General features: G+C 35.8%; 1 protein-coding gene across 3 annotated transcripts; it reads right to left on the bottom strand.

The window, feature by feature from the left end:
• Positions 1–12: 12 nt before the first annotated feature.
• Positions 13–19,487, bottom strand: Ipp (inositol polyphosphate 1-phosphatase). 3 transcript variants are annotated; one of them, XM_035367409.2, is made up of 5 exons: positions 19,330–19,487; positions 10,669–10,891; positions 8,511–8,769; positions 2,801–2,975; positions 13–539 (listed from the first exon to the last, which is right to left on the bottom strand). In XM_035367409.2, the coding sequence occupies exons 2-5, from the start codon at positions 10,885–10,887 to the stop codon at positions 14–16; spliced, it is 1,179 nt and encodes a 392-aa protein (XP_035223300.1). In that variant the 5' UTR covers positions 10,888–10,891; positions 19,330–19,487; the 3' UTR covers position 13. The 3 variants fall into 3 exon arrangements, with proteins under 3 accessions (XP_035223300.1, XP_035223291.1, XP_035223306.1); XM_035367400.2 differs by having other exon boundaries at positions 19,210–19,339; XM_035367415.2 differs by lacking the exon at positions 19,330–19,487 and adding an exon at positions 19,218–19,313.
• Between the last annotated feature and the right edge of the window lie 236 nt (positions 19,488–19,723).

Below are 19,723 nucleotides of genomic sequence, written 5' to 3'. Positions count from 1 at the left end.
AAATTCGACATCTCTACAATAAATATTTTATTTCATTTTTTTTTAAAGTTTTAAAATAATATCCATTTTCTCTCAACAAATTAAAAAATTCTATGACATCATTAGAGTCCCTGTAAGCAATGATACCTTTAAAGTTTTGGAACCTGTGAGTACCAGTAACGTCTTTATTTGGGAAATATTTAATTTGGAAATTTGTTAATTCATCCTTATTCTTGATGGCCGTTTTATCTTGAAAATTTACTATTCCACCATTTTTTGCAGAAAGTAATGCATGGGGTCCACAGGTATCCCAAAAATAGGTATTTGGTTGTGATAAAATATACAAATCTGCTTTCATAGTTGCAACAAGTAAGGCTTTATATCCAGCTCCAGCTGCATGGATAACAGTATATTTAGTTCTCATAACATCCTGTAACTCATCACTTTCACTACTGCTAATTACTATGATTTTCGTCCTTTCTTTATCCTCCTCATTCCATGTGATGGAAGACGCAGTTTCAGTGTTGTAGTTTATGCCCCAAAAGAATTTGTTTTCCCACCTGAAATAAATAAGAAACTGTCATAGCTGAAAATTGGAAATAAACATTCGATAAATAAAAGCATTTGAGTAACGTTTAACGACTCTACATTGATACTCTAACCATTTACACAAGAAATTAAATTATAAGCAGAATTTTATCACTTTTCCTCCTGTTAAGTTTTTGTAATGATTGCAACGGATAGCACGTTTAGCTGACAAGGCGTACAAATAGATAAATACATGGGACAATGTTTCAGTAAAATTTGCCCATATTTATTCGATAAGTATATCAGGTTCAGTGTTCCTCCTTACTTGCTTGGGGAACATTCAATGACCTGACTCGGAACAGGGAGCTTACTAAAGCTATGTTCAATAAATGTGGGAAGTAGACAAGATACACAGGAAGGGTATACAAAACCCTTTATTTTTCTCTCTTTACAAAGATTTCCGGACTTCGGAATACAGAGACCAACCACTTGTGGTCTGAACGTAAGAATATAAAAATATTAACTAAATTCTAACTAAACTAACTTTGGATTAATAAACAAGTGCCTACTCGAAGATTGGCCGTATATTAACAGAAAGGCCGTATGTAGTACAGAGAACTGTTAACACTACGATACGTTTAAAATTATCAAGAGGATTACACCTCTGGCCTGGAAGGCAACCAGCAACCGAGTAAAACTGCTAAGGCAAGCGGCCTGCTTCTACTAACTCCTTCCTCTCTCTTGCTTGGCAAAAAGCCACAACTTAAGTACTTGGCGTTCACAAGACAAATTTGCATAAATAATTTAAAGCTTTTAATTCTGGCCGGAAGTAGAAAATAAGAAGTGATAGTAAAGATTTAAAATAAAATAAACGTTAGTAAAACTTAAGATCCTTACAAGTATTTAATCTTTCTTTCAATTACAAACTGGGATTTTCTGTAAGTTCAACTTTCAAATCATTTTCTCACCTATCAATAAAATTTGTTGTTAGTTTTTTACAGATCCCATTCTGATTTCAGTTGTGGAATTTTGGCCTATGATGTCAACAGGGTAAAGAACGTTGAAATTTCTCATCAGGAAACATGAATCATATGTTCGAAAAAGAGAAATAAAAAATTTTTGATAGCTAATCACAAATGGACACTTAATTATAAATTTAGTTTTGTTTCTATAAAAATTGTTCGTGAAACTTCTGTTTATAGATTGGATTTCTTAACACATTCATATTAAAAAAAAGTTCTTCTTTAGTTAATGAGATTAAATTTCCAATCTAGCTCTCCTCAACACTCTCATAATTCTAATATCACGCTTTTTTACCTTTCTTTGCTATTTACCTTAACATATCACGCTAAAATCGTTTTTATTTTGCTCAAGCTAAGTTTGTATCATTTTAAAATCTATACTCTGCATAACATTAAGTGAAAACAAAAATATGGTACTTGTCCACAAACCTTCTCATTCCGTATACTTGGTACGACTTTTTGTTCGATAAATATGGACAAATTTTACAAAAAAATTGTCGCATATGTTTGTCTAAATGTACGCTTTCTCAACTAAATGTGCATATTGGCTAAATGTACTTGTTGGCTAAGTGTCTACGACCGATTCATCAGAGGTAAAGGATGCTTTCATCAAGGTCATTTTCACGAAAACTGCCTCATATTTATTCATATGAGGCATATACCATATTCATGTTAGATAATCAGATTCAAAGCATGAAAACTGTAACCGATACGTTTACCGACTCTAATTATTAATATTCAGAGATTTCACCACTTGGCCGCTGGTAGGCTATTGTTATACTACTGTTACCTCAATTATCATAAAACTCTATTAATATAAAATCTGCATTTAGTGTGCTTCACTGAGTCCATTACGACATAAAGTTATGGTTAAATCATTGACACTCCAATCATTTTCAGATTTACTAGTCTTTCTGTTCGTATTTAACCGTTTAGATATTAATTTAAAGACAGATCAGAAATTTTTTCGCCTTATTTTCGTTCTCAGAAAACACAGATGATGTATATAAGCGTTTAGAATTTCTTCCCCCCCTCCTCCACGTAGTAGAACCGATATATTTTAGCTCTCTTTTTAAATTAAAATAATATATACTCTTATTATTAATACCAAGCAAAAATATTGCACCTAACAATGAAATTGCAGCACGAAAATCATGCGCACAACATTAATAATCTTGTTCGAATTAATAATCTTGTTCATATTTTGGTTTTGCTGCATATTCCATAAGAAAGGTCGAAAATTTAATCATGAATAAAATTGTGTAACTTACTCTGAAGATGCTTCTTCTTTCTTGTAAAAAGGCTGATTAATCACTCCTATAATTGGATTTCCAGTCTGTATGCAATAAACACCAATCAGAACACAGACACACCTTAATCCATACGTTTGTATATTATGATCTTCTGTTTCATCACTTTTAGCTTGAATATACTCTGCTGTAGAATCTATTAAAAAATTAAGTGAAATTAAGTGCACTTTCTCTCAAATGTTGAAACACATTATACAGGTTGATTAACAAATATCTGGCATAAATGTGGAGACAGGTAGAGGATGTCGAGTTTACAGATTTGGCCGTTAGGCAGCGCTAAAGTGTGTGCTTGATATTTCGCATACTTTTATGGCAACACTGTTGCATACGTTTTTAGAATTGCTCATGAAACCGAGGTATTCAGTAATGAATGTTGAGCTCCGTTTTGAGAGTAATTTAAAATAGCTAGTAATATGTTAACATACGTAAATAATTATGCAAATAGTTATATAGTGTACTGATTATTCACTTACTGAACTGATTTCTCAAACCGCGTTTACGATAAAGCCTTTTGATCCATGCTTTGATTTCAAGTTTCAAGATACTTATTAAAAAATAACCGATATAAGAAGATTTTGCAACTGAATGTATATGTGTGCAGAAATAGAGCGTTGAGGTGGTAGAATGTTGTTAAGAGGTAGATAAAAACGATATCCTGGTATAAATCGTCATTTCTTGCACAAAGTTTGAACGGTATGCATCGCTGTACAAATGCAATGTCCCCTTAAATGCATTTTATCTATAGGCTGCAGATGGAAACAGATCCTTCTTCAAAGCAGTCTCCTGCCCTCACCTGTCATCCCCTAAAAACCCGAAATGACAGACATCTTCTCCGTATCGCTATTAAGGATTGTACATTTATATCACATACTCTAAATCACGGAACTGGCTTGTAACACAGCAGCAATTTTCCACATAAACGATGCGATGACGTTTACAAAGCCATGGATTGTCAGAAAGGTGATTATTGCTTCGGTTTCCCTTAACGGTACAGGATCAGTTTGTACAGTGGTGCTTTCAGTAACACACATAAATAATTTCAGTAACACACATCAATACTTTCAGTAACACACATCAATACGGCATGATGTCGTTGTTCTGACGAATCTTGCTGATGGCCAAATCCATTGGTATGATGAAGTTTTGAGCATTGGGCTATGAAGAAAATGATGGCCAAATCCATCAGCAAGATCCGTGTATTGAGGCACCGCGGGGAAATAAACGTTAGACATTTGCATTTCCATATTGGTTTGGCATCTGTATTGATGTTGGGGTTGCTACTGGGTACATATCTCATTCACCTCTGGTTCGTATATCCTTTAAACAGCGCCCGGCATTACTTAGATCTTTAATGCCTGCGGTTGTGACACATCTTCGGGAGCCTTCGTTGCCCCACTTTCTAACAGGAAGATGAGAAACGGCAGGTTGCCATCCGTGTCCTATGTTTCCTCAATATACATGATGCTCGATGCCTGCTTCTCCTTTCGCTTTCTCCAAATTTCTTGCTAGATAAAAGTATCTGGTTATAGAGAGCTTGGTATGACAACATCCGCCTTCCAGTACGATAGATGAATTCTGAGATAGAATTAAGGCGCATGGACTGCATAACCTGTAACGATTGTATGTCCAGTCATATAACAGCTGATATTGCGTCCACAGGTGAATGCTCGGCATATACGAATTTTTTCATGTTCTGTGGTTCAATATTACCCGAAATCTTAATTATTTCATCCTGCAATTATAATGTGTTCATAAAATTAATATGATTTTGTTACTGCATTTCATTATGGTGTAACAATTTTAATGCTAGCACAGTATACACTAAAAGGAACTGGGGATATAAAAGTTGCTAAACATTTGAAAGCATTTGACTATTTCTTGCAAATATGGTGGTACTTAACAAGTTTTTGAAAGGAATAGGACTGATTTTTCCAATAATGATATATCTAATCTTTCCCTGAATCAAGAATAGCCAGCATAAGAACCTAATAAGTCAGCTAAGACAAATTTTAGTGAATTGAAGTACTCAAATCATTTCTGCCTTTGCTCTGCAAGAGATTTTGTAATTCTATATTATTTTCAATTTGTAAGTTGTACGTCTGCAGCGATCTAGTATTTTTGAGTTAAATCTTTGGCATTCGTTCCTTGTTAAGAACAGTAAAGCTGTATCTTCTCAATCTGCTTTAACTAGTTTTATCTTTTTTTCCCTTCATCTGCGAAAACTATTATCACTTAGAACTCGACAAAGCTGCATGTTTTTCCTTTTATTAGACTTTTTTTATTTGGGGATTTTTACGAGCTTCTAGCACGTATCAGTTGGATCAAAACTTGGAATTACTTGAAATGCCCGTAATCAGAAACGAAATGTTGAAAGCGATAAAACACGTGATAGCTGCTAGTGAGGAAGAATCTGCCGGAAGCGCTGCTGAAATAAAAGAAACTTCCACAGACACGACAACAACCATGAAAAGAGGAATAGAAGGAATTTACGGCTACTGTTATATACTGAGTTACACGGCTTGGTGAAAACCGAGATTAATGAGTTCATGCAAGATATCATAGACGACATGAATATTTCAGCATAAACTTACGTAAAAACGTAGACAGCGTGAAAACCATTTGAAATACTGATACCAAAAATGTAAGGGAAATTATGACTGTAAGCATTGCTGATGTCAGTGAAAGATTTAAGAACAAGATGTAGGAATTAGAGAAGAGAGTTTCAAACATGCTGCTCTTGAATCTACTGTGAGTAACATCCTGGCCTAACCTTCTCATTCTAATCAGATTTTTGCCTTACGACAGAATATTATCTTGTACTCTGTTATTTTTAATCCTGTATAATTATACCTTAATGATTCTTCATCGGGAGCTCTGGTGCTAAATGTATGTATTTAAAACACAATTTGATATGATATTTCAGGCCAAATGATGGGACTTCGTCACCAAAGTGTTACATGTAGCCACATCATTAAAAGAAGAAGCCTCAGACATTAGAATATATATAATGTGCTGTCAAATTAGTTTAATGTGTAGTCAACTAAGCATATGTATAACGGAGTGTTATTATTTTCACTGTATAGTCTTGTAACTCAGTGTATTGCTTATTATGTGTTGTAGCGCTTGTACTGTTTGTACTGTCCTTACGCAAATTCTAGCAAAATATCAAATAATGTATGTAAGCATTGAACATCTGCCCCTGCTTGGCACTGTAACTTAAAATTTTGTTTACGCAACAAACTCCCGATGAGGAATTAGTGGGGTGCCGGGAGTTGGGACAGTTCCGAGACCCGGACCATACCCGAAATGTCTCTGTAAGTTGATCGGGTGTCCGGACTCTGCTCTCAGCTGTCACCTGTCTCGCTACGAATACCTATATCTGCTCGAATTTCAGCCTTCAGCTAAAAATCGAGCAGATATAGGTCTTCGTAAATGACTTCTAATCTACGGCTTTGCTAAAAATGTTTTGAGAGCCTTGTCTAAAGGCGCGTCAGCAAGACGCCGGGGGAAGCACTTAAAGATACATAGAAATAGAAAGACTGACTGGAAACAGAAGCATAGAAAGACTTACATCCTCCACTGCGTCTCTGGGGGGGGGAGGAAGTTAGAAATACACTGAGTCTCCAGTATTTTATTGACTATATTAGCTATGCGGATACACAATAAGCAATTTGAATAGCGAACAGTAAGGGTTTTCATAAGTATTTTTGTTAAACTAAGAAAGTAAAGACCGGCCAGAACGCAAATCAAAGAGATCATCAGACTGTTAGCGGTGATCTTTATCAATAACTTTCTTGAATTCTTGCGACTATCTCCTCTATTAGAGATTAAAAACTATTACAGAGGTAATGAAAAAAATTAAGGTACCTGAATCATTCAAGATGTAAAGAAACACTAAATTAAATGCTTGGGTGTTTAATATAACGGTGCCACTACCTCTAATTCAGAAGAATAAAGAGATTTTTGATAATCAATAGGAAGACGTCAAGGGTCAGAAGTTCCCACACATGCAGGGATTACCCCTGAAGCTTTTTTCGAACATCCTTACTTCACGGCGAAGATAATAAACGGCGAAGATGTAGAAGAGAAATCAGGTTTTCCATACCACAATGATAACAGCTATGGGATATGACGTCAAGGACAGACACACTGTATCTGCCACCAGCCTTAACGCTAACGCTGAATGAGAGAATGTCAGTGCGTGGTAAACAGAGTGCTAAGATTAAGAGCAGTGACGCAATCTTGACGTTCTCCAATATACAAGAGCCAATTTCTGCAGTATCCAAGAGTCATGCACATTCTCGGATCTGACCTTGCACGGTTGTATGAATTTTGCTTAGATTGGAAGAGGAAAGAACTGCGTAATTCTAAAGACGAATTATCAGTATTCAGAGTTAACGGTAACAAACTGCAATCTAAACGATTAATAGCTCAAGATCAAATAACTATTTAACCTCTACCGCAATACATCATTAAAGCTATAATAATATGATTGCACGTTTCGGACACTTTGAGAGGCCCACTGCACGGCTTATCCATTGAAACACTTAGACATAAAGCTCATAGGTCGTTAAGCTTTCATGTACACCGCACAACTCGGGCCCTCCACCCTCAGGGCGATGGATTAAAAATATTTCCTCTAGCACATCACAAAGGGAGTAGAGCTTGTGAAGGTAAAAGACTACTCGTCAAATTTTGTACCTGCCAGATAGGCATTCGACGCCGATTCGATTAACGGAGTTGTAGACCTTGTCCCACTCCCATAGGTTATAGTAACCCCAGGTTCGTGTATTTTATACACCCAAAGGTGTCAGAGTACATATCTCCTAGTACAATGAACGACTCCGGAGGCATCGTTGAAGGCAGAGCCATTAAATATGAAAATCTATGGATAAGGTATATTGATTTTCCTCTCATTAATGGAGACTTGACATGACTTTCACTAGCTGCTACACTGGTCGACTTAGCAAAACAAAAGAAAGCGTATGCGTTACATTTTCCATCTAAACAGAAACTGCTTCATGTAATGTAGTAATTACAAATGTTGCAGGTGGTTCCGGTGATCACGAGGTAGCCATCGAATGAACCAAAAGGTGTAGTTACTGGAAGGGAAATGGATGCTGTTCAAATGCAAGCTGAAAATTGCTTGATAGAAAAATTTAAGGAAATACGTTTGATTTATTTATCCATGGGAATCATTAGAAATTTATGGACATTGAGAATAAAATGATGGTTAAACAGAAAAGTGACTTCTTGATGATTCTTTGAGCAATATCCTAGAGAATATTGGGAAACCTCTAAAAGATCTCAGATAATGGCATGACTGAGCCATCTTCTAGTTTTTGGGTTTTGCTTCTGGTCCAAATTCAATATGGACAATGAGGCATATTTCAGTTCTTGTACATTAATTAAAAGAACTACTATGATAGATCTTGCATACACGAGTACGATTTCCAATCTGTAAGATGCTGGACTTTTGTGGGACATACAACATTTATGGAACACTTGGAACAGTACATTTATTCGTTTTTAAAATCCTCTTTAATTACTGTTGCGGAACTATACAGCATATGAGTACTAAAATTCCGAATAAGAAAACTGAAAGATTAAAAAAAAAACTGCTAAAGAAAATGCAACTATACTGAATTCAATTTCTGAGAATAAATATTACCTATAGGATCAATCCATATTCCTATTGTATCAGCAGGAATAGTTGAGCTGGAAGAATATTCTTTTGTGTCCATTGCTTTCGAGGAATGCACAACTGAAGCAAGGCGTTTCGCAACATTCTCTCTTCCGTCTAAAACTTTGTACAGTAAGTTCACTGTGTCATCTGGAGAGTCTGTCAGCTCTACTAATATTGATTCTCCAAGTGCGTTCTGAAACTGATTCTGTTCCTCTCCTTGAATTTTTGATTTCACAGCTGGGAACTACAATGATCAAAGAAAGGGGAAAACTGCTTATAATTTATTTAATATACACTGGTGTGCAAAAATTAAGGACGAAGTCGAAAAATTAGCATATCAGATGAACGAAGAGGCAGAGCGGACAGAAAGACCAATCAGGAGATTAAGTAAGGTGATGTACGGTAGCACATGCGCAGATATGCAGGTAGACGTAATGGGGGAGTGTCTGAGTAGTATAAAGCATGTTGTCGGTGTAAGATCAGTATTTCTGGCAAAGAGATTGCACGCCGTATAGCAGTTAAAATCACACCGAGTTGCTGCCTCAGCGAGAAATGGCGAATAATCAATCTGTTAGACGACATCTGGATGCTTTTACCCGAGGTCGAATCATTGGGAAGTTGGAGGAAGGCCGCAGTATGACAAGTGTGGCTGCAGAGTTCGGAATTGTTCACAGCATCGTTTCACGACTTTGGAGACAATTTCAAACTACAGGAACAGCTATCCGGGGGTTTAGTAGTGGTCGTCCACGAGGAACCACACCCGCAGATGACCGGTATATTGCCTTACAGGCCAGAAGAAACAGGCGGCAGACAGCGGGAGAAATCGCTAGACACACGAAACAGGCGACTGGACGACCGATATCGCGTTTTACCGTGGCCAGAAGACTTCACGGTGGTGGTCTGTTTGCACGACGCCCTGTACGGTGTGTACCTCTAACGCCTGCCCATCGGAGAAGGCGTTCTCTGTGGTGCCGAGAACACCGGAATTGGAGAGACAATGAATGGGTACGAGTACTCTTTACAGATGAGTGCAGATTCAGTCTGAGTAGCGATTCTCATCGCATACTCATCTGGAGAGAGCGGGGAAGCCGCAATCATCCCTCGAACATCATTGAAAGGGTCAGGTATGGAGGTGGCGGTGTTCTCGTTTGGGGAGACATCATGCTTGGTAGTCATACAGACCTTCACATCTTCGACGCAGGTTCAGCCAACGGGACCCGTTATTGTAACGAGATTCTTCTTCCATATGTGCGTCTTTTTAGAGGCGCTATGGGTCCGCAGTTCCTTTTCATGGACGACAATGCATCATGTCATCGCACAGTAGTTGCCGAACGTATGGATTGGCCGGCACGATCTCCGGATCTCAGTCCCATCGAGCATGTATGGGATTTTCTAGGCAGACGCTTGGCAGCTCGTACCTTACCACCAGTAACGATTCCGGAGCTTCGATTGGCGCTGCAAGACGAATGGGCAGCAATGTCTCAACAACTCATTGACATCCTCATTCTCAGCATGGGCAGACGCTGTGAAACTTGCATAGCAGTCAGGGGAGATCATATCCCCTATTAAAGACCGGATGTTTCTTGCTGGACACCCATCACAGGGATGTTTCGGCCTTCAGTCGCATTGCGCTCCATGCTACTTTTTCAATAAAGCTTTTTTTTTATCCCTCTGATTTCTCTTTTAGTAAGTGTTGCTTACATTACTCATGTCCTTACGTATTGGGGATCTTACGGTATTAAATGTGTTGATTTGGAAAGCTTTTGTACAAAGTTATATTGAAAAAACCGTCCTGTCCTTAATTTTTGCACACCAGTGTAATTACCTTATATATGACTTTCTGAGCAATACAAAGAAGAGTGAAAAGTAACCAAAAGTACGGCATTTGGAATTGATACCAATAGAAGTGAAGTTATGTCATCAAATCTTATAATTTTCAGAGGAAGTGTCCGAATGCTTCATAATGTCTGGATTCCGCAAGGAAAGATTTCATGTGTTTAACAATGCAACAATTTATGCATCACCTCTTTTACTTCATTGTTTTCTTTGTACAGACTATTATTAAGCTATACACTGATATCCTTATTATTACCTCATCATCATCAGTTTCGTAAATATGCACCGTGGAGGAGATACTACTTACTTTTTCGCCGACATCCTTCTTGATGGTCTCTTGCACCAGTACGTCAGCCAGTGTCTTATAATCTTGGATCAGCTGTTTATTCTTCTTTATATCTGATTTCCTCTCCACCAGCAATCCAAATAGGTCCTCCTCGTCTCGAAAAATCTGAGCTATCTTTGCTGCTTTCTGGGAACATTCCACGAGGCACTGTAGCAAAGAATCTACGGGAATCTCAGCCATAATTCTGTGAAAGAAATGTTAGTATATGTATTTATAGCACTGCTTTTTAAAATTTTTATTATAGCTATAACAACTGTTTATTTTGCATGGACGATTGTTATGTCAAAATTATCTGGGAATTAATAAGATTGATCTACGGAACAAACACTTCTTTTTATTAAAATTTCTGAACCATAAAAGAAAGCATTGGGCGTAATTATATTTACTTAATACATTGTAATGGAAGGAAGAATTATTAAGATTTTACATGATTTTGAATTACATAACTTTCAGAAATCAGTACTCCAGGCATACGCATCGGGCAACACCAGCAGCTATTACAGAGCTTGGAATGGAATCGAATTGATTTCAAGATGGCAGTTTCAGGATGGAGGATGGCAGTTTCGAGCAACTTTAGCTTTCGGTGACAACTTCTATGTTAGAGTTTATGTGTCGTGCTGGCTGGCGGATGTTGTTGTAGCAATCTCTTTGCAACTATTCACCAGATATTTTCAGTTGATGAGAAATATGGGGAACAACGCTACTCCAACAAATTAAAAAGGCAAAGAAAGCCATCTATGAACTTTCACGAAGAATGAACTTATTCTCAGAACAATTGAAGTATTCAAATCAGTACAGCCAAATTGCAGCCATTTCAACTGTTTATTTTGCATGTGTTTCTATAATCCTCTTCTAGTGACGAATTATATTTCGAGAAATATTTGGATAATATTGAAAAGGTTAAGGCAAAGCGAATGAAAATTAAAGAGCAAGAGCTTAGAGATATAAAAATAAAAAAATACAAACATTATTTCTACACAGTCTTTGAAGAAATAGAGAAATATGATTCCTCTTGCAAGACACCTCTTTTAGAATTCATAAAAATCTACCTGAAAAGTTAAAAGAAGCAGCCTTAACAGTAACAGCTCTTCCTCCTACTCAAGTTAATCTTCAAAGACTGTTCCCAGATCTACGGTCCTCCAACAAAGAAAATCTTGCCCAAGCTATACTGTTTCTTAGAAATTACTAATGCCAGTTTTTCTATTTCATAACAAATGCGAATTAATATAAATAATTTGTTATCGTTTTTTTTCTCTGTAGCATCTATTACTTCTTTTATATTAACAAAAATAAGCCGTAATAGATGTGTATATGTTTACATGTATATGAAGAAGTCGGATTCTTTAAATTTAAAATTTCAGAAGTCGGAGTCGGTCATTTTCCCTACCGACTCCACAGCCCTGGTGGTAATTGAATGGAAGATTATTCCCGAATTGAAAGAAGGAAAAAAGCGCAATGACGTTTTCGAAACGTACTAAAGCGAAGTATTCCCGTACGTGAGAAAACAGAAATGCTGAAAATACTTTTTTGCGTGATGACTGCAAAGAACAGCATGATTTTCAAAAAGTAGTTTGAGTGATGCAAATATGCAGTTTCGAAACAAGAACGGTAGCCAGTCTAATAACGACAGGTCCGTTGATCGTTATTTCTTTGACATGCTTACTTTAGAATGAATGGCCGTTTAGCCATTTAAAAATAATAAGCATAGAATTTCGAAACAAGAACGGTAGCCAATCTAATTATGACAAGTCCGTTGATCGTTACTCTTTGACATGCTTACTTTGGAAAGAATGAGCGTTTAGCCATTTAAAAATAATAAGCATACAATTTCGAAACAAGAACAGTAACCAGTCTTATTATGACAGGTCCGTTGATCGTTATTTTCTTTCACATGTTTACTTTGGAAAGAATGACAAGCTTAGCCATTTAAATGTAATGCAAGCATCTTATTAGTTAATATTTTGACTCTTTTCGATAGTAAAAAGTCTTCAGGGTGACGCCAGAACCGGTGTCGCAGACCAGGAGGCAGAACTTTTAGAATTTAGAAAACTCAAAGATCGTACCATATAACAAACAATTTAGCACTAGCACTGCCGTTGTATTCGCTTTTACTCGCATTTATATCAACTTTTATTAATTAGTCAATTGATAAAAGACGTTTCTGCTGCCATACATTATACATTATAAATCTCGTACCTTACGCAAGATAAATGAAGTATTTACACTGGCATGAGACGATAAACTACCACTCTCAAAAGAAGACTCTTTTATCTAACTATGATAAGACCGATTATAACATGGGGAGCGATGGCTTGAAGTTTTCGAAAGAAAATACCCATTTTACAAACTACTGATTTGAGAACTATCACGAAAGCGGCATGGTTTGTAAGAAATTTACAAATTCACTCCATGAGCTTAAAACAGATTTGGTTGATTATTATTGTATCTTAGAGTTGATGCCTTTCTCCCTTACTAGACAGGATAACGCTCTTCGTAACGAAACGCGACATCTTTTCTGTTATAATATCTAGCAATTTTGAACTATGAAGGATCGAAAAACGTCTTCCATTTTGTGGGAAAAAAAAAATATTGGATTCCGCCAAGTTGGTTACCTGACTTACCGTTTCATTCTTCTACTACTTGTGCCAAAACCTTAAACCAAAATTATAATAAAAATTTAAAAAAATAAAAAAAGGATAAAAATCTGAAGGTTTCAGATTTTAAATTGCGTCCAAATGGGCTTTTTTTAACATTTTGCCTGTTACCTTTATTTATTAAATATCACATTTTCCGCACTAAACCATAAAATTCAGTTTAAGAGCAATATCACAAAATAGTTTTTAATTGAGCATATCCCCCGCTTTAGAATTTCCGATATAAAGTCTCGCACGCTGGAGATAAAAATGTTTTTTCTGTAAAACGTTGCCATTGCTCGCTTTGTAATCCTTGAGTTTGTTAATCAAAAATTCGCTAAAGTTTTAGAAAATATGAAATCGATCATAAAACAAATTCCAAATTTCAAATTTGGGCTTCCACATGCCCATATTCGCAGTAGGATTACATCATTCAAAATTCGATGGCTCCATGTACCGTTGTTTTATCACAGTGCGAGAAATATACATATATTTATGCAGATTTTTCATTATTTAATTTCTTCAAATATAATGCAGGACTCTAACATTTGGTGGCAACAGTTTGAAAAGTGAAACGAACATTTATAGTGAACCAACGCAAAATCGCAACACGAAAACAATAGTTCTTCAGGGACAAAAGATCCTTTGGACTAATAATAATTATATTAAATTATTTAATAAGGTAAATAAATAAATTATTATTCAATGAAATTAATTAATTAATTATAAATAAATTATTATTTGATAAAATAAATAAATAATAATTATAATACACTCATGTCCATAAATTAAGGATAATGCAAAATCAGGCAAAGGAAGAGTTAGAAGCAAAACAAATTTGACTCATTTGTAAAGCTTATTTATTAAACAAAAGGTAAAGAACAAAAAAAGATGCTATATGTTTTATATTATTAAAAAAATTAGCGATTTTTTCTCCCTGGAGCAAATTACAAAAAACACCTATTTACAAAAAACCAATATTACATGGTTGGTATGATTGTTAATGCATTGTATGTCTCCCAGACGATACAAAACAGTCCGTACAACGCCTAGGCATGCTGAGTATCAAATTATCGATCTGATCTTGGGGGATATTACATCACTCAAAGAGCAATGCTCTCCGAAGTTCCGGTAGACATGTAGGAGGAGGTTGACGGGCTGCAACTCGTCGGCCAAGCATATCCCACACGTGCTCTACTGGATTCAAGTCCGGTGAGAATGCTGGCCAGTTCATACGGGTGATATCCTCCGATTGAAGGCATTCGCTTACGATGTTTGCACGGTGAGAACGGGCGTTGTCATCCATAAACACAAATTGTGCGCCCATGGCGCTGGGAAACAAACCTACATGTTGGTCCAGAATGACGTCCCGATAGTCATGCTTGTCATGGTTCCAATTTGAACATGCAGATCAGTTCTGGAACCCAGAATAATTCCACTCCAAACGAGCACTCCTGCACCACCGTAACGACACCGTTACGGTGTTGCGTTCAATGATGTTTTCTTGGTGGTAACGGGTACCTGGAGCTCTCCGTATGAAAGTCCGGCGAGAATCAGACTGCAAGCTAAACCTGAACTCGTCGGAAAACATCACACAAGCCCACTGTTGCGGTGTCCACAAAGGCTGCAGTGAGTTGCAGTAAGTGGAACGCATCTGACAGTTCTACGAGCATATAGAACATATAGACCAATCTGCCCTAAGCGTCTGTACACGGTCTGCCTTGAAATTGTCGTACCAGTGGCTGAAGAGAGCTGACGAGACAGGTCTGAGGCTGTGCTCCGCCTGTTTCTTTTGGCAGTAACTGCCAAATACCGGTCCTCATTCGGCGTTGTAACTCTGGGCCGACCTGTGCTGTAACGTCTACTCACATTACCATCATCTTGGAATCGTTGCTAAAGCCTGAAGATGACACTCTGGGCAATTCCAAGTTCGTCTGATACTTCCAGTTGGGTACGCCCACATTCCAGACGGCCGATAATTCCACCACGTAAAAAATCATCCAAATGCGTCCTTTGTGTCATAACTATTCGGTTATTGCACTGAAATGCTTATAAAGCGCCTGCGAACAATTTTACTTTTTTGCCTGTATTCCTTATATATCACTCTCTTACAGTCTCGTCATTGTGACGTACCATCGGTGTCATCTAGCTACTTCCTGAAATTTGCATATGATTCTTGAGGATGTGTGTAGTGATTTTACAGGTGATATATATAATTTAGAGTTCTATTTCCGCGTGACTCCGAATTATCCTTAATTTATGAACATGAGTGTAAATAAATAAATTTGCTACTCGGAATTTTTAAATTATAGTTTAACTCCTAAGAGACTTTAGCCATGAAATTTCAGAAAGTAATAAATATAAACACTTAAAATCTACCATCTGCGTATCTTGATTCCAGTTTAATATTTGAAACAATTTAAAGCTAAACAGTTACGATTAGCCTATTAGCTAAGAAATAACAGCCAAGAATTCAGGATATTTATCATTGATTGCAGTGGCATGTTACTAAGCTAGTAAATTCAGGATACAGAACATAAAATCACATATTGAAAACGACTGAGCTGTTAAAAATAGCAGCGCCAAACGGTAAAAGCGAAAATATTCTATAATACTATTTCATCATAAGTGATCGTCCCGTGAAGACTTATGCTTTTATTTAGTGAAAAAAAAAAAGGGGGGGGGACTTAATTATTCATGTAGCTATGCATTTATTTCATTGAACTGCTTGTGTACAAGACCTAACAAATTTTTCCCAGTGGCAAAACTTTTTACTTTACCAAGATGCTAAACTCGCTAATTAAAAACAGTAAGTACATAAGTACTTAACTCATGTGCTTTACGCACTGTAAACTAAATTTTAACACGCTTCATATAGTGCAACTATATAGTGCTTTATGCGCTATAAGTTGCACTATAAATTAGGAATTTGATTACTTCAAAACATCTCGAAATGTTATTTCATGTAAATGTTATACAGGGTGATCCAAAAATCGCTTTATTCATAAATTTACAGATAGTTTTATTATAATTGAGGATTCAAATTTGTAATTTCAGCTCATTTTTAACACGAAGGCGCAACTGCATACACGGTTTTCACATCAGTGAAAAAGCTAAAATCATTATTCAAAGACAGGATAACTTCCTAGGCGACCTTTGGTCCCCAGGATGCCGTTAAGTCTAACGACTCCGGACTCCTCACTGTCTTCGTACGGAATTATTTAAAACAGAGGACAGATGTTCAGACAGACGTTCTTTGGTGTAGCATAGGTACAGCGGTAAACTTTAACAGCGGGTAGTTTAAACACGCTTCATGGTGTTATCACATGTAGCGACGAGCAACGCTAAAAGAAATTTGAAGAAAAACAAGTTTCTTTCTCTTCTTCTACCATTGGTTTAAACGGGAAGGTTCCTAGCTGGAAAATATCTCGCTTGAACCGATGTCTCGGCTATGTACTACGTGCGCCATTTTGCAAATCAAGCGAAAATGTTTTACTTGAAGCCGTTCGTACACCAAAAAATTGGTTTACGCGTATGTCAACTAATCAGGTATCCCGAAAGCGAAGATTCTCAGAAATGTTTCTTTCGATGCGCAGTCACAGATAGCTTTTAAGGTTGAAAAGTTTAAAAAACTATAAATAAAGGTTCGAATGGAAATTATTCTGCCGTTTTAGGGGAGTTCTGTAACGTATTTCTGCGAATATATGTCATCGCATTTATCTATGCAAACAGAAAAATGGCTCTAACTTCAAGGGTTTATTGTGAATTCTAAGTAAAATGCATCACTTGAATTTGAATCATTTTCGCCTTAAATTATACTTGTATGCACATGACTTCCTTTTTTTTACGTGTAAATTTATGAATAAAGTTACTTTTCCGATCACTGTCATGTTTTTTATATTATAGTCATTATTAAATATTAAGCCGATGCATTATTCAAGATTTAACATTTTGAATGTATTTCTTCCAAAGAAATACGATTTCTAAGCATTTAATGACATAACGAGAATACATGTGCAATTAAATTAAATGAATTATTAAGAACTGAATTTAGTTAATAAGAATATCCATTGATAAATTTTTCAAAAATTAAATTATTCATAAGTAATGTAAATGCGAATCATTTCCCCATATAAATTTCTCCGCAAACGCATTCAATCTAAAATAGGCAGCCATGAATGTCTGATGCTGAATTTTCCCGAAAATAGGACCAATTCGTAAAATAAGCCCTAGTTAAACTCGTCAGGCAGACTTATTACTAAATTATCATCTGGAGTACAGATTCAACATGCACTTAATACTGAAGAGATGTAATTGTGGCTATAAGAATCTTAATAATTTAATATGTCTTGTGTTATATCAAACGTGCTTAAAATACTCGTGTAAAATAAAGAATTTTCTGAGTTTTGTACCTGAAATTTTCGTGTAGTCCATCATTCTTAATAGTTTGTGTTGCCATTCCAGTCTAGTAAGTTTTCAAAAATTTAAATGGAATAACATTTTGAAGTAAGACAAAAAAAAAAAAAAAAAAAAAAAAAAGTGCTATCCCATCAATTAGAAGAAAGAAATTATAGAAGATACCCGGGGCAAGAATCATACAGCTTTCACCGAAAAGGAAGTTAAATGTCCGAAAATGGCAATTCGAGTACGACAATTTTGCAAAAGATCGTGACTTAAATGAAGAATTCTTGGGAGGATGAAATCACTGACAACTACAACGTACTATTTGTTGGCTACAAGGACAAGAAGTACTCGTTTAAGGAGAGCTGTATTGCTAGACATGATATATCAGAGCCAATAGTCTACAGCAAATGGAGTCGCAAGAAATTCAGGCTGGAATTCTAAGTTTAGAGCTTTATGGCTATGTTTCAGAAGATGACATAATTGTAATTGAATAAATGTAAATTTCTGTACGTTAAAATAAATAAATAAATATAGATTCTTGAAAATAGGAATTAATGTTGATTATTGTAAATGGATAACTATTAATTGTTATCCACAAACAAATAAAATATCTCCTGAAAATTAAATTGAATTCATCAATAATAGGAAAATTAGCTGCTTATCTTTAAATATTTTTTACTTTACATGAACAATGAATATTATAGATTCTATGATATAATTTAGCGATTTTACTCTCCTTTGATACCACATAGTCGCACGAAAACTTTACACTATTTTTGCATTTATATATTCTTATTTATATTTTTAACTTAAAAAATTATTATATTGTATTAACTATTGCAACGTTCAGCTTGAATTATTGGTCATCTTTCGAATATTAATTCAGTTATTTTTTATTTATCATTGGTAAATGACAATCATTTTACTTTTTTGCTTATATATACACACATAGAAAGAAAGAAAAAGATAAATAGATGTATACATAGATGCATCATGTTAATGACAATTAACAAGATAAATGCTCAAAGATTACGTCCTAGTATAATAATAGTAACAATAACAAATGCATCTCCAACAAAAAATAATAATAATTTAAAAAAAAAAAATGCTATGCCTTATGTATAAATTTAGATTTCAAACATTAAACTAAATTTTAAAAAAGCTTTCCGAGGAAAAACTAACTGAGCACTGCGTTTATTTTATGCATTTCTCTTAAAATTTATTTTTACAACTTTCTGAGTATATTTTCTCGCAATTATCAATGCTTTGCTTAGATAAAATAAATTTTAAAGTTGCAAAGCTATAGAGGGGGGGGGGGGGAGATTTTTATTTATTTTACTTATTTAGAACAAAAATTCTATTTGTAATTCCAGAATTTTGCTACTGAAAGTGATAAAAATCCACATTCAATTTTCACTGGGAAACACTACTGCGCGTTGGCATTAGTAATACAGAAAATATTTACTCTGAAACCTCTTTTGGGCGGAAACACCTCTCCTTCATCGAAAGGACACTAAATTTCTTCCCAAATTATCTCTTGACTAGCCCCTTTCAAAAACGCGAGAAACAGAACGTTGGATCTTACCTGTAAAGAGACTGAAGATAAGTGACGAAATCTTATCAGCTTAAGTCTTACGTCAGCAACTGAAGACTTACAGGTGGAAGAAAGGCGACTCCTGCACTTATCCACAATCTTTAGCGGAAGGAAGTGTTTCTGTTTTCGGAGAGAGAGAGAAAGTGATGACGCAAATTGCCCGAGAGTTTCAGTTCTACAAACGCGCAATGCGTCTTGCGCAGGGGCTTTCCAAACTGAATAACCTGTCAAAAGGCGGGATGGTTCACACATTTAGAATTGTTATTTCCATTTTCCGGGCCCAGTCTGATAAAAGACTTAATTTTTATTTTAAATGTTTCTCTCGAAAACAAATGGAAGAAAAAAGAAAATCTGAAAGGTTTCAGATTTTAAATTACGTTCAAAG

This window comes from Stegodyphus dumicola, chromosome 4 (assembly GCF_044657685.1).
Source record: "Stegodyphus dumicola isolate Sdum_Otavi_A_Nest chromosome 4, ASM4465768v1".
Classification (NCBI taxonomy): domain Eukaryota; kingdom Metazoa; phylum Arthropoda; class Arachnida; order Araneae; family Eresidae; genus Stegodyphus; species Stegodyphus dumicola.
This window is presented reverse-complemented; position numbering and strand designations above follow the sequence as displayed.

Excerpts from the sequence above, each read along its gene's own strand:
- Ipp (XM_035367400.2), bottom strand. The coding sequence starts at position 19,247 with ATGAAGGAGAGGTGTTTCCGCCCAAAAGAGGTTTCAGA. Across the intron at positions 8,770-10,668 it reads AGAAGGATGTCGGCGAAAAA|TTCCCAGCTGTGAAATCAAA; the intron begins GTAAGTAGTATC and ends TGATCATTGTAG. Across the intron at positions 540-2,800 it reads AAAGAAGAAGCATCTTCAGA|GTGGGAAAACAAATTCTTTT; the intron begins GTAAGTTACACA and ends TATTTATTTCAG.